This window comes from Aricia agestis, chromosome 19 (genome assembly GCF_905147365.1).
Source record: "Aricia agestis chromosome 19, ilAriAges1.1, whole genome shotgun sequence".
In the NCBI taxonomy this organism is placed as follows: Eukaryota; Metazoa; Arthropoda; class Insecta; order Lepidoptera; family Lycaenidae; genus Aricia; species Aricia agestis.
This window is the reverse complement of record NC_056424.1, coordinates 6,231,908-6,246,308: the sequence shown is the minus strand read 5'-3', so window position 1 is coordinate 6,246,308 and position 14,401 is coordinate 6,231,908. Positions and strand designations below refer to the sequence as shown.

General features: G+C 37.9%; 2 protein-coding genes and 1 long non-coding RNA gene across 3 annotated transcripts in view; 2 read left to right on the top strand and 1 right to left on the bottom strand.

Moving 5' to 3' along the window:
• Positions 1-3,951, top strand: part of LOC121736681 (facilitated trehalose transporter Tret1-like) — a 9,083-nt gene extending 5,132 nt beyond the window's left edge. Inside the window, exons 2-3 of the mRNA XM_042128033.1 lie at positions 2,021-2,156; positions 2,609-3,951. Of these exons, the coding sequence (XP_041983967.1) occupies positions 2,021-2,156; positions 2,609-3,936 (1,464 nt within the window). The 3' untranslated portion in view covers positions 3,937-3,951. The remainder of the gene's footprint in view (positions 1-2,020; positions 2,157-2,608) is intronic.
• Positions 1-6,454, top strand: part of LOC121736684 — a 20,457-nt gene extending 14,003 nt beyond the window's left edge. Inside the window, exon 3 of the long non-coding RNA XR_006037056.1 lies at positions 6,444-6,454. This is a non-coding gene — a long non-coding RNA (uncharacterized LOC121736684). The remainder of the gene's footprint in view (positions 1-6,443) is intronic.
• On the bottom strand, positions 3,994-14,401 carry LOC121736680 (facilitated trehalose transporter Tret1-like). Its single transcript, XM_042128032.1, has 5 exons — positions 14,311-14,401; positions 10,094-10,220; positions 9,795-9,930; positions 6,881-7,053; positions 3,994-5,287 (listed from the first exon to the last, which is right to left on the bottom strand). The coding sequence occupies exons 2-5, from the start codon at positions 10,172-10,174 to the stop codon at positions 4,175-4,177; spliced, it is 1,503 nt and encodes a 500-aa protein (XP_041983966.1). The 5' UTR covers positions 10,175-10,220; positions 14,311-14,401; the 3' UTR covers positions 3,994-4,174.

Here is a 14,401-nt window from a genome sequence, read left to right as displayed (position 1 = left end):
CCATTAAAAATAACTTCTTATTTTATTTTATGAAATAAGGGGACAAACGAGCAAACGGGTCACCTGATAGAAAGCAACTTCCGTCGCCAATGGACACTTGCAACATAACTCAAAGCTACAGGTGCGTTGCCGGCCTTTTAAAAGGGAATAAGGGAGGGTAAGGAAGGGAATAGGGAAGGGTAGGGAAGGGAATAGGGTAGGGGATTGGGCCTCCGGTAAACTCACTCACTCAGCGAAACACAGCGCAAGCACTCTTTCACGCCGGTTTTCTGTGAGCCCGTGGTATTTCTCCGGTCGAGCCGGCCCATTCGTGCCGAAGCATGGCTCTACCACGTAAAACTTGACTTGGAGTCAAATGATGATAATCATTTGACTCCTCGCATTTCGGTAATTTCACATTTGCTAAGCAATGAGCAATGTGGGACCATCAAGTCCACAAAAAATATAAGCAAACTAGATGACGCCCGCAACTCCGTCGCGCCAAAATTCGTTTATCGCGCGGGAACCGTGCATTTTCCGGGATGAAAAGTATCCTATGTCCTTTCCCGGGACTGAAAGTATCTCCATACCAAATTTCAGCAAAATCGGTTCAGTGCGGCGCGGCGGTCTGGGTTCGAAGAGGTAACAGACAGACAGACACACTTTCACATTTATAATATTAGTAAACTGTATGGATACAGATCATTGAATTCTACCTTGTTTAAATGAAACGTGTGAACTTGATTAATCAATATCCTTTCCGAACCTTCACGAATACTTTATTCTCTATTCGACTATGTAATTCTAAATACTTATTATTGTATATACTAGAAAAACAATGGATATTTTTGATAAAACGTGTCCAGCTACTGTATTTCGAAATCTACTGAAGAACTATTGTAACGAGTGTTTGCCCCACAAATCCTTGATTGCTATTGCACTGATAAGATACTATTGTAAAATGCCCATTTAGAAGTGATTGCTTTATATTTTACAATATGAGCATATTGTACGATAATATGGATAAGCTAATAACAACAGTCTGATCAACTTTCTACATTTACAAGAGTTGCAAGACATATTAATAAATCCTCATTATTTTTGTTAAAAAAAAATCATTTTCGGACACCGTAGAACTGGCGCGCACTACGACATTTTGTCGCGCAATTATTTTACCGACCGACCAAAATTCAAATAAAATGTCACTTTATGAAATAGGCTACAGATTTCATTTTCCACCGACATTGATCTAGCAACCCATGCCGCCGATGCTTTTTAGTGGCGTAGAGTAAAATGAAACCTATAGCGTCGTAGTGCGCGCCAGCTCTACAGTTAGAAACGTCCACCAGACGTAAGGTTTATTGAGATTCAAGTTGCCAACAAACGAACAGCCCCCGATATCGGGTTTATCGTTGGTGGTAAATTTAGATTAGAATTTAATTAGTGTAGTTCTATGTATATTAATAAGTGCAACCCGTAAAAAGTGGAAAGATAAAGTCTGAGCTGCGTACTAGAAAGATTATTTTTTTCTACACAGAAAGCACCTGTGTTGTTAGTTTTGTCTCTGTTATCATCCAATGGTTGACTGGTAGAAAATGCCCAATATGGCATTAAGCCCGCCATTGTACTATCAGAGAACTTGATTCCTAGGCAAATGGTGGGCCTACGTAGTTTGGTCGCGTCGTCAATCCATTAGGTAGGTATGATCCGACCAAATGACGTTGGTCTGTTAACTGCCTATGAATCAACTTCTCTGACAGTACATTGTGCAAAAATAAATAAAGCTACTACTCTGTTCAAACTTCTTACTTCTGTCTCTACACTCAATTCTGAGAGGTCTGGCAATGTCAGTCTGGCATCAGTTCAGTCCATCAGTCTGATCCAGACTGACGAAAGAACGATCGTGTAACCGTGTGGTTGACGGACTGATAATTTTTTAATGTACATTCCAGCCATCATTCTGGCGTCAGTCTGATACTGGTGGACTGAATGCCAGACTGACCGTGTAACCCTAGCCTTATGTTCTACTTCTGAATTCCAGGCTTTCCTCACGGCCAGCGTGGCCATCAACATCATCGCCCACGGCTGCGTCATCGGTTTCTCCGCCGTGCTCATCCCCAGCCTGCGCCGTCCCGAGTCACACATCAAGGTCACGCCCAGCCAGGAGTCATGGATCGGTCAGTATTATTCTATACAAATTTTTTTACTATCATATTTATTATGTACCGGTCTATTTATTTGTATGACTGATATTTTAATCCAGTTTAAAATATGTAATTATGGTTGATAATAAAAAGAGATAAGTGATCAAAGAGGATTTTAGTCAATACTAAATGTCAAACAAAGAATTTTATTTTTGCATTTTTGCTGCTCATACTTAGCTCTGCAAAAATAAACATATTAATAATTAATACATTGGTGCTATCGAAATTTATCACTCTTTACATAAAACACTGGATTACAAACTAACACGAGGAAAATATACAAATGACCATCTCAAAGTCGCTGGATTTAACATCATTACGGCAGAACAATAAATAAGCCTTAAATATGATGACAAGATAAGCTAATCTTTGGAAGAGGTTCGCAAATTCCAAACTAAAAATAACATTGATACAATAATTTTCAGCTTCAATCGTCGGTTTCGCGTTGATCACTGGCAACATCATCATCACACCGCTCATGGACACGCTAGGAAGAAAGAAGTCGCACCTGCTGACCATCTTTCCTGTGCTGATTGGGTGGTTCCTCCTCGTAACAGCCACTAATGTCGCCAGCATCATATTCGCGAGGTTCCTGCAAGGCGTAGCAATGGGGATGCTTGGACCACTGGGCTCCATAATCATTGGAGAGATGACAGACCCAAGGAATCGCGGTGCTTTCCTGACTTGTGTGTCACTTTCCTTAACCATCGGAGTATTGTCCACGCATGCACTAGGAACGTACTTCAGTTGGCAGCAGAACGCGCTGATCTGCTCCTTCGTGACCTTCACTAGCCTACTCCTGATCATATATAACCCCGAGTCTCCTCCCTGGCTAATAGCTAAAGGAAAGTTCGACAAAGCTGAGAACATTTTCTACTATTTGAGAGGAAAGAACGGCCAACAGGAAGCCGAATGGAAGGATATGTTGGACGCTCAAAAGATGATAAAGAGATCTATAGAAAGTGGCGATAACGTGGGCTTCGGAAGGCGTGTCTCCTCCTTCTTCGGATACTTACGTGTAACGTTGAAGAAGCCAGAATTCTATAAGCCCATCATTATCATGTTTCTCCTGTACACTATGTTTCAGTTTGCTGGAATCAACGTAATCAGCTCCTACACCATGGATATTATACATAAAGTGGTGGGGCCAGAAGCTAATGCAAAATTTTTGATGGTAGCCTTAGATATAGAACGATTAGTGTGTAACATATTAGCTGTATTTCTAATGAGAACTATGAAACGGCGAACGCTACTATTCAGCAGTGGAGCAATTTGTGTTTTGTCTTATATAGGAAAATCTATGTATGTGTTAGCTAAGCAGAAGGGCACGCTGCCTTTTGATAACCAGTGGGTGCCTCTGGCGTTAATAGGTTTATACATGTTCTCCCTGACTGTTGGTGTATCATCAATACCATTTACTTTATCTGGGGAGATCTTCCCGCTAGAATACCGCGGTTTAGGGAGTGGCATCAGTGTGCTAGCTTTGTCACTTAACTTTTTCATTGCTGTTAAAAGTTTCCCAGTGTTAACTAATTCTATAGGACTATCTGCTACTTACCTGCTGTATGCTGGTATTGTTACACTCTGCTTGAGTATATTGTATTTCATGTTACCGGAAACTAAGGATAGAACTTTACAAGATATTGAAAATACTTTCCGAGGTTTGTCACCGGCGGAGCGAAAGAGCGCCGAGCCCCTCAACGGCTATCGAGCGAACGATATGCGGCGATGTAGTTCCGTCATATTGTATTAATTATTGTATTTATAAAATAGGCAATAATAAGCTAATTTATATTAAAATAAATGTAAATCTCAGAAACCTGTATAATTTGTGTAGTCCTTATTTACGTCAAAGCTAAGTTTCCTATTAAACATAACTTATGTCTTGACAGTAATACTAATTTCGTTCGGTTAATATGCGTCTGTTTTCTCCTCTACGGTGTTAGCTCCTCGAAGCCGAAAAGTGTTCCCTTTTTTGTGAGTTCTCTGCGTCATCCCTCTTCCACCTTCTTCAGTTCCAGCATTTTATCCTTCTCACAGGGATCAGACACATCGGAAGTCTCATTAATGCCCTTAAAGTGACACTCTATTTCATACAACGTCTTACCCTTCGTCTCAGGCAGAAGGAAAAATAAGAAAGCGCCACAAATCGCAATGCACAATCCATAAACACAAAACGTTCCTTTCACTCCAATCTGTCTGAATGATGTCGGAGCAGTCTTTACAACCACAAAGAACATAATCGATAGGAACATTCCAGAAATGCCGCTTCCTAACGATCTGTACTGCAGAGGAAATATTTCGCCTGCGATGGCCCAAGGAATCGTCAGGATTCCAAGAGTTTTGCCGAAAATGTACGTCAAGGTCGGTATCGCCGGAACCCACTTGTACTCCTCTGGTATGTACCCGAAGTCTCGAAGGTACAATAGTAGGGCCGCACAAAACAGTGAAGTAACACTGACGTATACTCCAATGAAAAGTACCGTCCTTCTGTTTAGTCTATTCACAACTCCACACCCAATGACGGCTGTCACGAATCGCACCACATCGACCATAAGCATGCTTGTGTACGGCTCAATAGCCTTATCCGTGACTTCATCCATCATTGGAACAGTGTAGGAAGGTACAACCGTCATTCCGGAAATTTGAAAGAGTATAAACATAAACATCATAATGATCGTCGGCTTGTAAAACTCCGGCTTTTTAAATATACTTGCTATCATCTTCAGTCTTGACTCCTTTGTTACCGTCACAGCTTTGTTCTTCTGACTGTCCAGCAGCACACTGAGTTCCTTCTCGGATTCCTCTGTATACCCTCTGAGCCAGCGGAAAGATTTGCAACATTCGTTGTATTTTCCCACTGACGCCAGATATGGCGGGGTTTCTGGTGACAATGATATCAATATGAGGGAGACGAGGTAGAAGCTCGCGCAGGCTACGGCTGCCGATCTCCAATAGAGGAGGGTTCCGAAGGTGTGAGCTAGGAGCATTCCGGTTGCGAATGAGAACGCAATAGTGGCCAGAAAGGCTCCACGATGTTTTGGAGCGGAGTATTCGGCTATGGAGACTGGTGCGCATGCAGCTTGGATTCCCATTCCGAAACCCTAAAAATTAAAACATACTTTATATTATTCCAGTTGATAAGTGAATAATGTTACAACTTTTTTCTAAATTTTAGTGTCAACCAATTTCCAACGATAAATTGGGTGACAAAAGAAAGGTTAAAAGGTTAAAAATTGGGTGAAAAAAATTTAAAGATTGGAGCATAATAGTTACTATTTACTCTAGGAAAGGTCTTCTACTCCTAGAGTAAATAGTAACTATTATGTTCCAATTCATATAATTTATCCTGCTTCAAATTTTTTATATAAAAGTGCAGTGAAATATTATGTAAGTATAGTTAAGTTCTGGTGTTTTGCAATTTAGGTAGGTACGTGTTTAGAAAACATTTACAGAATTCAGAAGAATCGAGAGCTAACGAGTTAGTGGCGGTAATTTTATAGCATTCACGTAGTTAAAGTTACGAATGTATTTTATGTTAGGATATGTAAATTAAAGATACGGCTGGTTTTACTACAAAATTTGCAGACATTTTCTACAATATACAAGTTTATATAAGTACTAAAATTTTCGTGGTTTGATTGTTAGTTATTACTTGATGTTTTTACTGTAACAAGAGACTCTCGCATACATTTTTTAGGTCGAATCAATATTGAAATGTTGCGAATCATGATGAATGAACCAATGAAAACAATGACCCATATTTAATGGGTCTTTGTTTTCATTGATTTTAATTAGAAGTCAATAATATGATGTGACACAATCTGGTTTATTATCCTCATTTTATCGCGAGGATAATAGAATGCATTAATCAAAAGTTAACATTTTTAAATTTCTGAATTATTCACTTACCATCTACGTCATTGATTGCTTGATTACATTGATCTTTGTTCTAATTCTGTCGTTCGACTGCTATGTGTTATGACAAATTTATACTGATTTGTATGATTACGGCCATTATAACAATTATTGTAGGTCGCTACAACATCGGGGCGTTTTATTTTCTAGTAAATAAAACGCCCCGATGTCAAGGAATATATTGCGATAATAATGGGTTTAGATTGTTTTGGCTTTTCTCGACCTTATCAATGAAGCTATACCTAGAATCATTGAGAAACTTTAGTTCCATGAAGAGTTTTATTAGTTTGATGACAAACTTATTTGCGTATTGTCCTCTAAAAGAGGTCTTTTATAATTAAGAGGTTTGCTATCTCGAATATTAACCTCGTTTGAATGATTAGAAAATAGCAATTGTATTTTAATACAATGCAATGTACGTTATGTTTTGTGATGAAAACTAGGATGCAGTTTGGCCTTGAAACTTGAAGCATGAAGGTTACCGTTTAGATCGTGTGCCATGTGTATATCTATTATTATTGAATTATACACTTATTGATACAGGGTCTTCCTCATTTTTTATGGTATAATAAAGTATAGGACAGGTGTGTTCACTGTTGGACTGGAAGCGTCAAAGTTTATTAAACATTCAGCCCCCGGATTTTTTTGCCCTAAACCGATGCCCTTAAAGTTTCAGGTCTCATCTCAGCTTTCCAATATCTTTTACGTTCAGCGGACTTGAGGACTTGAGATGAAACATACAGTTAAGCAATTTTCACGCCTAAATTTGGTGAGAGTACCTGTAGTGATCTGCTGATGAGCAGCGCCGTGGGCGCTCTAGCAGCAATCAGCAACCCCCAGCCTGCCAGCGCCGGCAGCGTGCTTAGCTGGTTGGTCAGCCTTCTCCCGAACTTCTGCAGGCAGAACGGTGCCACCACGATCCCGGAGATCAACGCCAGACCCAGGATTGACGCTGGAATTTAGGAGATAATTCTTTTTTTAAACAATTTTCTTCGGTGTCCTTTCTGGACACATTATCAATAGGAGTATTAAAAGTCCAATGTTTGTGCGACTCTTATTAATTTACTTTGCCTCAAGACAGATAAAGTAAAGTATTTAAATTTTAAAGGAATTAAGTGCCAAGTACAAAACTGCATGTCAAAGTTATTGTTAAAAAATAAAAACAATCGAGATAAAATCAAAGACCGTTAAAATATAAGGCCTTCTCTTACATAAACAAAAAGAACGAAAGATAACTTGACCAACCAATGCTATTCCTGAATTAAATCCTGAAACCTATCTGGATTAAACCTCAAATTTCCAATATAGTGCGAGTGGCTTATCGCGTACCTGATGCTGCCAAAAGATTTCATTATCTTTCAAACTCTTCATTAAATTAAAGTTAAATAGGTTATAAATAAAGGTGTCTGAGTGAGTAAGTCAACAGAGTTTAGCATTTAAAGAGTTATAATGTTATTAGTGAAAGACATAAATCCAAGAATGAAGAATTTGCTGCAAACGAACATACATTTTGAACTCTAATGACCTCTGAATCTCATGAAGCAACGAAAATTTTAAAAGTTAATAACTGCTCGAATAGCAACAGAATGTATAACTATAAAGGATCTCGTTAGTTTGTGAGCTCACACAAATTGCATGTACGAGCGCAAAATTTGATTTGCTCCACAATCTAACGGCCGTTCCCAATATTTGATCTATCTCTGGTTTTGCCCTACTAGAGATAGGAATAGCTCATAATTGACATAAAATATATGTCCCTAATGTCTAATGTGAGCTATTCCTATCTCTAGTAGGGCAAAACCAGAGATAGATCAAATATTGGGAATGGCCGTAAGGGCCTTGTTACACCTACCGTGTAGGGTGGCGAGACATTGTACTCGGCCAATTACTTGGTAGGTTTTTTATGGACGTGCTCGGCCGAGGACACTGTCTTGTCAATCTACTCGGTAGGTGTAATCGAGGCATTGGTGTACGTAAACCGCAATGTTTTTTCTAAGCTATGAGCAGTTCTTAGATGAATGATTGGTCTTGCGCGTGCGGTCGAGCGCGCGCGCGAGACCAATCATTTATCTAAGGAGCAGTTATAGTACATGGGTAAGTGATTAGTAAACTCCATACAAGATACATATTATAACGAGCTTTTGCCCGCGGCTTCGCTCGCGTTAAGAAGTATTATTAATTATTATATACAAACTTTCATCCCCTATTTGAACCCCTTGGGGTTGGAATTTATCAAAATCCTTTCTTAGCGGATGCCTACGTCATAACTACGTCCAGTGGTTTGGGCTGTGCGTTGATAGATCACTATGTCAATCAGTCAGTCAGTCACCTTTGAGTTTTATATAGTAGTTTTTGAGCCTATTCATTACAATCAAACAAACAAACAAACAAAGTTTACCTCTTTATAATATTAGTATAGATATATTAGACTTAGTTCTACTAGTGGTATATTAGAAAGCCCTAGAAGCAATACATTAATTACATTATATTATACTAGTAATAAACAAGGTCTATCCAAGCGATCAGATAGAGGTCCCTTCCGGATTTACGTAGATACCTAAGTGATAACTGATATTATTATATGACTAGAATTAGATGATGCCCGCAACTCCATTGCACCAAAATTCGTTTAACGCGCAGAAACGTACACTTTTCCGTGCTAAATAGTATTCGTACGCGGTACGTCCTTAGGTAGGTCCCGCGTCATCGACAGACTCTCTTTTGCATTTATAATATGTATTAGTATGGAAGTATGGATTTGAGATGTCGAGCCGGCCCATTCGTGCGGAAGCATGGCTCTCCCACGTATAAATCCACGCATATAAGGTTTATTGTTCAGTTAATTTTAAAATTCATTTTTAATTTTGATGTTACTTAGTTAAATATTGAAACATTTATAACATTCCTTAATCATTACAAACTGAGTAAAAGTTGCAAAACAACCTTTTTAGAATTAATTTCTAATGATTGCTTTACAAAAAACATCTTTAGGTATGATAATTTTTTTATTTACTTATTTATTCATTAAAAAAATATAAACATCATTGTGATGTTCTAAGTTACTAACTCTGGTCACTAGTCACTACATACTACACAGTACACACACTATAGAATCCTGCACAGTCATATCCTTCATTAGAGACTACAAATTACTTTAATACTGTCATTCTTATGATTTCCTGTTCTCATAATTTACTAGTTTCTATATTTTTATCGTGGCACCTATGGCTACGATGTTTTACATTTTTTCTAACCGTCCGTGTCGCATTTCTATCTACTGTATGTCCATCTACTCCAAACATAATATTAAGTCCAATTGAAATGTGTAAGACGACTCAGTCTGTATTAGAATCTACTGTGTACCTACTAATTTGACCGACTACCTTGTTCATTCAGCGACTACGTTAAAATAACTTCTGGCTTAGATTACTATAAGGTAAAAATATTAGCATTACGGTAATTTTGCAAAAGAAAAGATTCTTTGCTCAAATCACCCTGTCACGTAATCCCGAGTTTTCCCTATCCAAGGTTTTTAAATTCTGCCTTTAGTAACTGCAAAATATGAAACAATATGGATCCATATCCACCGTCAGAACTCAGATATGTCAGGGGCAAAATCAGGCTTCAACATTGCTGCCGGCTTCTGCAGGATATTCGAATAACACCATACCGCTAATGGCCTGCACCACTTACCTATCCATGACTCATGGTCAGGTGTCAGACGCAGCACGGAGTCAGACTGCCGCAGCTGCTCCAACAGGACCCCAGGGTACGCTATGTTGGCGCCTGTGCCGATCATGTACAGAACCACTCCGCTCACGGCAAGCAACTATATAAAAGATCAGTAATGATTTAGATAATTCTTCGGTAGTTTAAGTGACCGCGGAATGAAAGAAGTACGAAATAAAGTACTTAATGTCTATAATTACGAAAAATTAAAGTACAAATATTTTTTTTCAGAAAGGTCAAATGAAGGGCCTATAAAATTTTACCTGTCTCATAAACTGAAGGACAGCATTCTCTGATTTCTTCATCTCCTCCATCCCAGGTTCCATGTACCCTTTCTCAGACATCGTCGGGCATAAGTCAATAATAAGTACCTACTTATATCTTTGATACCTGAAATAAAGACATTTTTTTAAATGAAATAAGGGGGCAAACGAGCAAACGGGTCACCTGATGGAAAGCAACATCCGTCGCCCATGGACACTCGCAGTATCAGAAGAGCTGCAAATTTTAAGGCCTTTTAAGAGGGAATAGGGTAATAGGGGAGGTCAGGGAAGGGAAGGGAATAGGGGAAGATAGGGAAGGGAAGGGAATAGGGGAGGACAGGGAAGGGAATAGGGTAGGGGATTGGGCCTCCGGTAAACTCACTCAGTCGGCAAAACACAGCGCAAGCGCTGTTTCACGCCGGTTTTCTGTGAGAACGTGGTATTTCTCCAGTAGAGCCGCCCCATTCGCGCCGAAGCATGGCTCTCCCACGTATAAAATTATTTATTCCCACGTTTTTTATTTATTTATATCATAATAGTAGAAAATTGCTGAAATCCAGATTTATCATTAATGTTTATGTTCAAACGTCGGTACTTATCAACTTCAAGCTTACAGTCATTGCCGCACTCAGAGACGAATATTAATGATTTATGGCGTTTGACAGATATAATGCATGGCATGGGACATTATCTGTCATTTAATTATAGTTAAGTAGATATTAAACACATGTTAATTAATACGAGGGTTACAAGGGTTGCAATGGTTGAGAATTTAGATCTTTGAGAGTTAAATCGTACGTTTCTGAAGCTGCATAGATAAGTGAGAACGTAGGACTGGGTAGGACTTGATCCATCTGGACTTCCCGCGACACTCCATAATAACGCAGGTAATGTATGCGATGTGGAGGGATTCCTGTGTTAGACAGATCCAGGACCTCCCTCCGTATACGGCTGAAGGCAACCGCAGGTGGTTTTAGTGAGTAGGAGTCCCACATACCCCCGGGGTGCTTCAGCTTAACTGAGGCACATACCCGACCCGGGGGACCCATGATGGGTTTCCCCTGCGCATCAAAAAAAAAAAGGTAATGTATGCGATGCCGTCACTGGTGAAAGGAGGGGAAAGTGAGATAAATCACATGACATGATGACTGCCTAAACGTGTCAAACTGCTTGCTAATATTATCTACATTAGTAATAGTACGGGAGCCCTAGAACATTTTTTTTTATTACTAACAAGCAAATTTTTTGTGAGTAGCTTCATTTTGATAAGACGAACAACATTTTCATTTTCGAAAAATCTCGAAAGTCGTAACTGGTAGCTAACAGAGATAGAAAGGATTTCTTTCTTTGACTTGATGGTCCTAAAATATGGATTGTTCTATTTGTAGGACAATGTTACTCTTAAATTATATAACTATTAACCTACCAATATACAAAAAATCAGCTTGTTAGGGTTACGTTTTAGGGTTCAGTAGTTAACCAAGTTTTGTTGATTGTTTGAGTCTCAAAACGGTTTCGTGGTACGGCCCCAGGTTCCCGAACGATAAACGAATTTTGGCGCAACCGAGTTGCGGGCGTAATCTAGTGAGTCCTTAAGAGGGAGACTAACCCCAAAAATCAAACATCGTCCTTCCCTCTTCACACTAACGCCCGTCTTTCATATGCCAGGTGAAATAGAACGACGCGGATTCATCGCCAAATTAGTTTTTTCTCAATAACTCGATAAATATACAACATTTAAAAAATCCGCTAGGACGATCTCTCAATGATAGAATTTTATACAATGTGTTAAAATATAAACTTAGTTCAATGCACGGTTATGGCAATAAATGAAAAATTCGTGAAAATTAGATGCATTTTGGTGATTTTTTTCTATCGAGAAAATTTTAAGATATCGTGTTTTTGCTGAAATCGAATTCTCGGAAGTATAATGTAGTATCTAATTTTAGAAAATGAAACAATTCAAGGCTTATTTTCAAGTATAAAAATAAATTATAAAATCGACACTTTAGGGTTAGTCGCCCCTTAATTAAGGAATTCTTGGAAGCTTAGAAAATTGTCTTGGAGTTGTAAAAGAGTAGTTCTTAATTTGAGTATACGATGATTTTTTTATTATAATAGACCTTAGATTCTAGAAACTTTGACTAAGGGTCAATTCAGACCGCAACGTGACGAGGCGAGACTAAATTTGTATGGATTTGACAGATGTCGTCAGCGTGAGACGTCTTGCGAATCTGTCAAATCCATACTAATTTAGAAATGCATCTACGCGTCGCGTTGCGGTCTGAATTGACCCTAAGAGCTGTGTTGCTCGCATCTTTTAATACATTTCATTATCATATAATGTCAAGTTAACATTGACTTTTAAATTCTTGGCCTTAACATTAGCTGAACTAGTACAGACAGGTCCTTCGAATATATTTTTGAAGTAAAAAATAGCGAACTAATTGATATTGGAAACGTCCAAAACAACAACATTGTATGAATTCATTATACCAACTTTATCTAAACTACATTTGAATTAAATTGAATTCGAATAGTCACCGTAATATTTCATCATTACCATTAAAAAAGCTCTCGATATTATTTGCCTGGCCATTATAACTTGTGTATTTGCTGATCAATATAATATTATATTTGCCTTTTCGCTGTTACCCAAAAATCACCGACAGATAATAATATAATATTCCATACATTATATTACCATTCTTTGTCTAGTACCTGATCTAAATCTAGGAACACATTTTTAGGGTTCCATACCCAAAGGGTAAAAACGGGACCCTATTACTAAGACTTCGTTGTCTGTCCGTCTGTCCATCCGTCTGTCTGTCTGTCTCCAGGCTGTAACTCAAGAACCGCCAGAGCTGAAAATCTGAAATTTTCACAGATTGTGTATATCTGTTGCCGCTACAACAACAAATACTAGAAATAAAATAGAGTTAATATTTACGGGGGGCTCTCATACAAGAAACGTGATTTTTTTGGCCTTTTTTGCTCGTAATCAATAATGGTAACAGCTAGGCAGTTGAAATTTTCACAAAATCCTTAATTATATTTGTACTTCAATAATTAATAATAAAATTAAAATGTACTAAACATTTACTGGGGCTCTCATACAAAAATCACAATTTTTTGTCTACTTTCGCTCTATGCCGGTACGGAACCCTTCGTGCGCGAGTCCGACTTGCACTTGGCCGATTATTATTAGATGGTCGGTCTGGTAAGTATATTGAAAGAAAAAATAATGAATATTGACTTCAATAATCTTACTGAAAAGATATTTTGTTTCCAACACTTAATTTTTATAGGTAACACGTTTTTAATTCCCACTTGCCCGGAAAATTGACGTTTATTTTATCTTATCTTCTGGGGGGGGGGGGGGGGATTGTGTGTTGCTCCCCCCTGCCCCTACCTGGGTACGCCCATGATACCTGCATGGAATCGTAAACGTAAGAAAAGTAGTTTTCTGGAATGTGTTTGTGTTTATTTTAGCTTTTCGCTGCTCGATTTTTATTTATAACTAATATTATATTTTTTAGTTCATTTGATAAAACCTAACTTTTATGCAATTTGTTACGCTATAATACTTATTATTTTTTAAAACATTTTGAAAATAAGACGTCTAAGGTTACTAATAATTATTACTTAATTAAAATATTATGTATTAGATGTACATGTTTACGTATTTAATGTGGCCCTATTCAATAAAATGTGATATTGAATATTAAGTTTTATTTTAATGATTTTCCTCAAGTTTTGTTGGTAAGTACCTACTTATGCTCACGTTGCATTGGCTATATTATGTAGATAAGTTACATATTTCATTTTAGTTCATTATTAAATAATAATAAGTATAAAGTTTGCATCCCTTGTAAGGTAATGAGGATTTGAACAATAGTCGTCAAAATTTGGTTTATATTTTTTATCAAATGAAGTATTATTTTATATCTATGAAATTGTTGATTTTTAGGTCCTAAGCAATAATTAGAAATAATTAAAATATTATATTTATTTAAATACCTACGGCATAATTACTGTGATTTTACAATAATCTGTTTCATTGCACGATCTCAAAACATTCAACTTCGAGGGGACTCAGATTTGACTTTCTTCTAAAGACACAAAACCGGTTCACCTTTACCAATATCGCTTGATTGAAATAAAAAAATGGCAAAACTGACAGCAAAGAACTGTAGATTACAAAATACCGTACTCACTTAACACTTTACACAAAGTTTTAATTGTTTAAATGTGTTCTAAAAAAAACTAAACAACACACACGTTGCGCGGCCGCCAAGCGTGGACTAA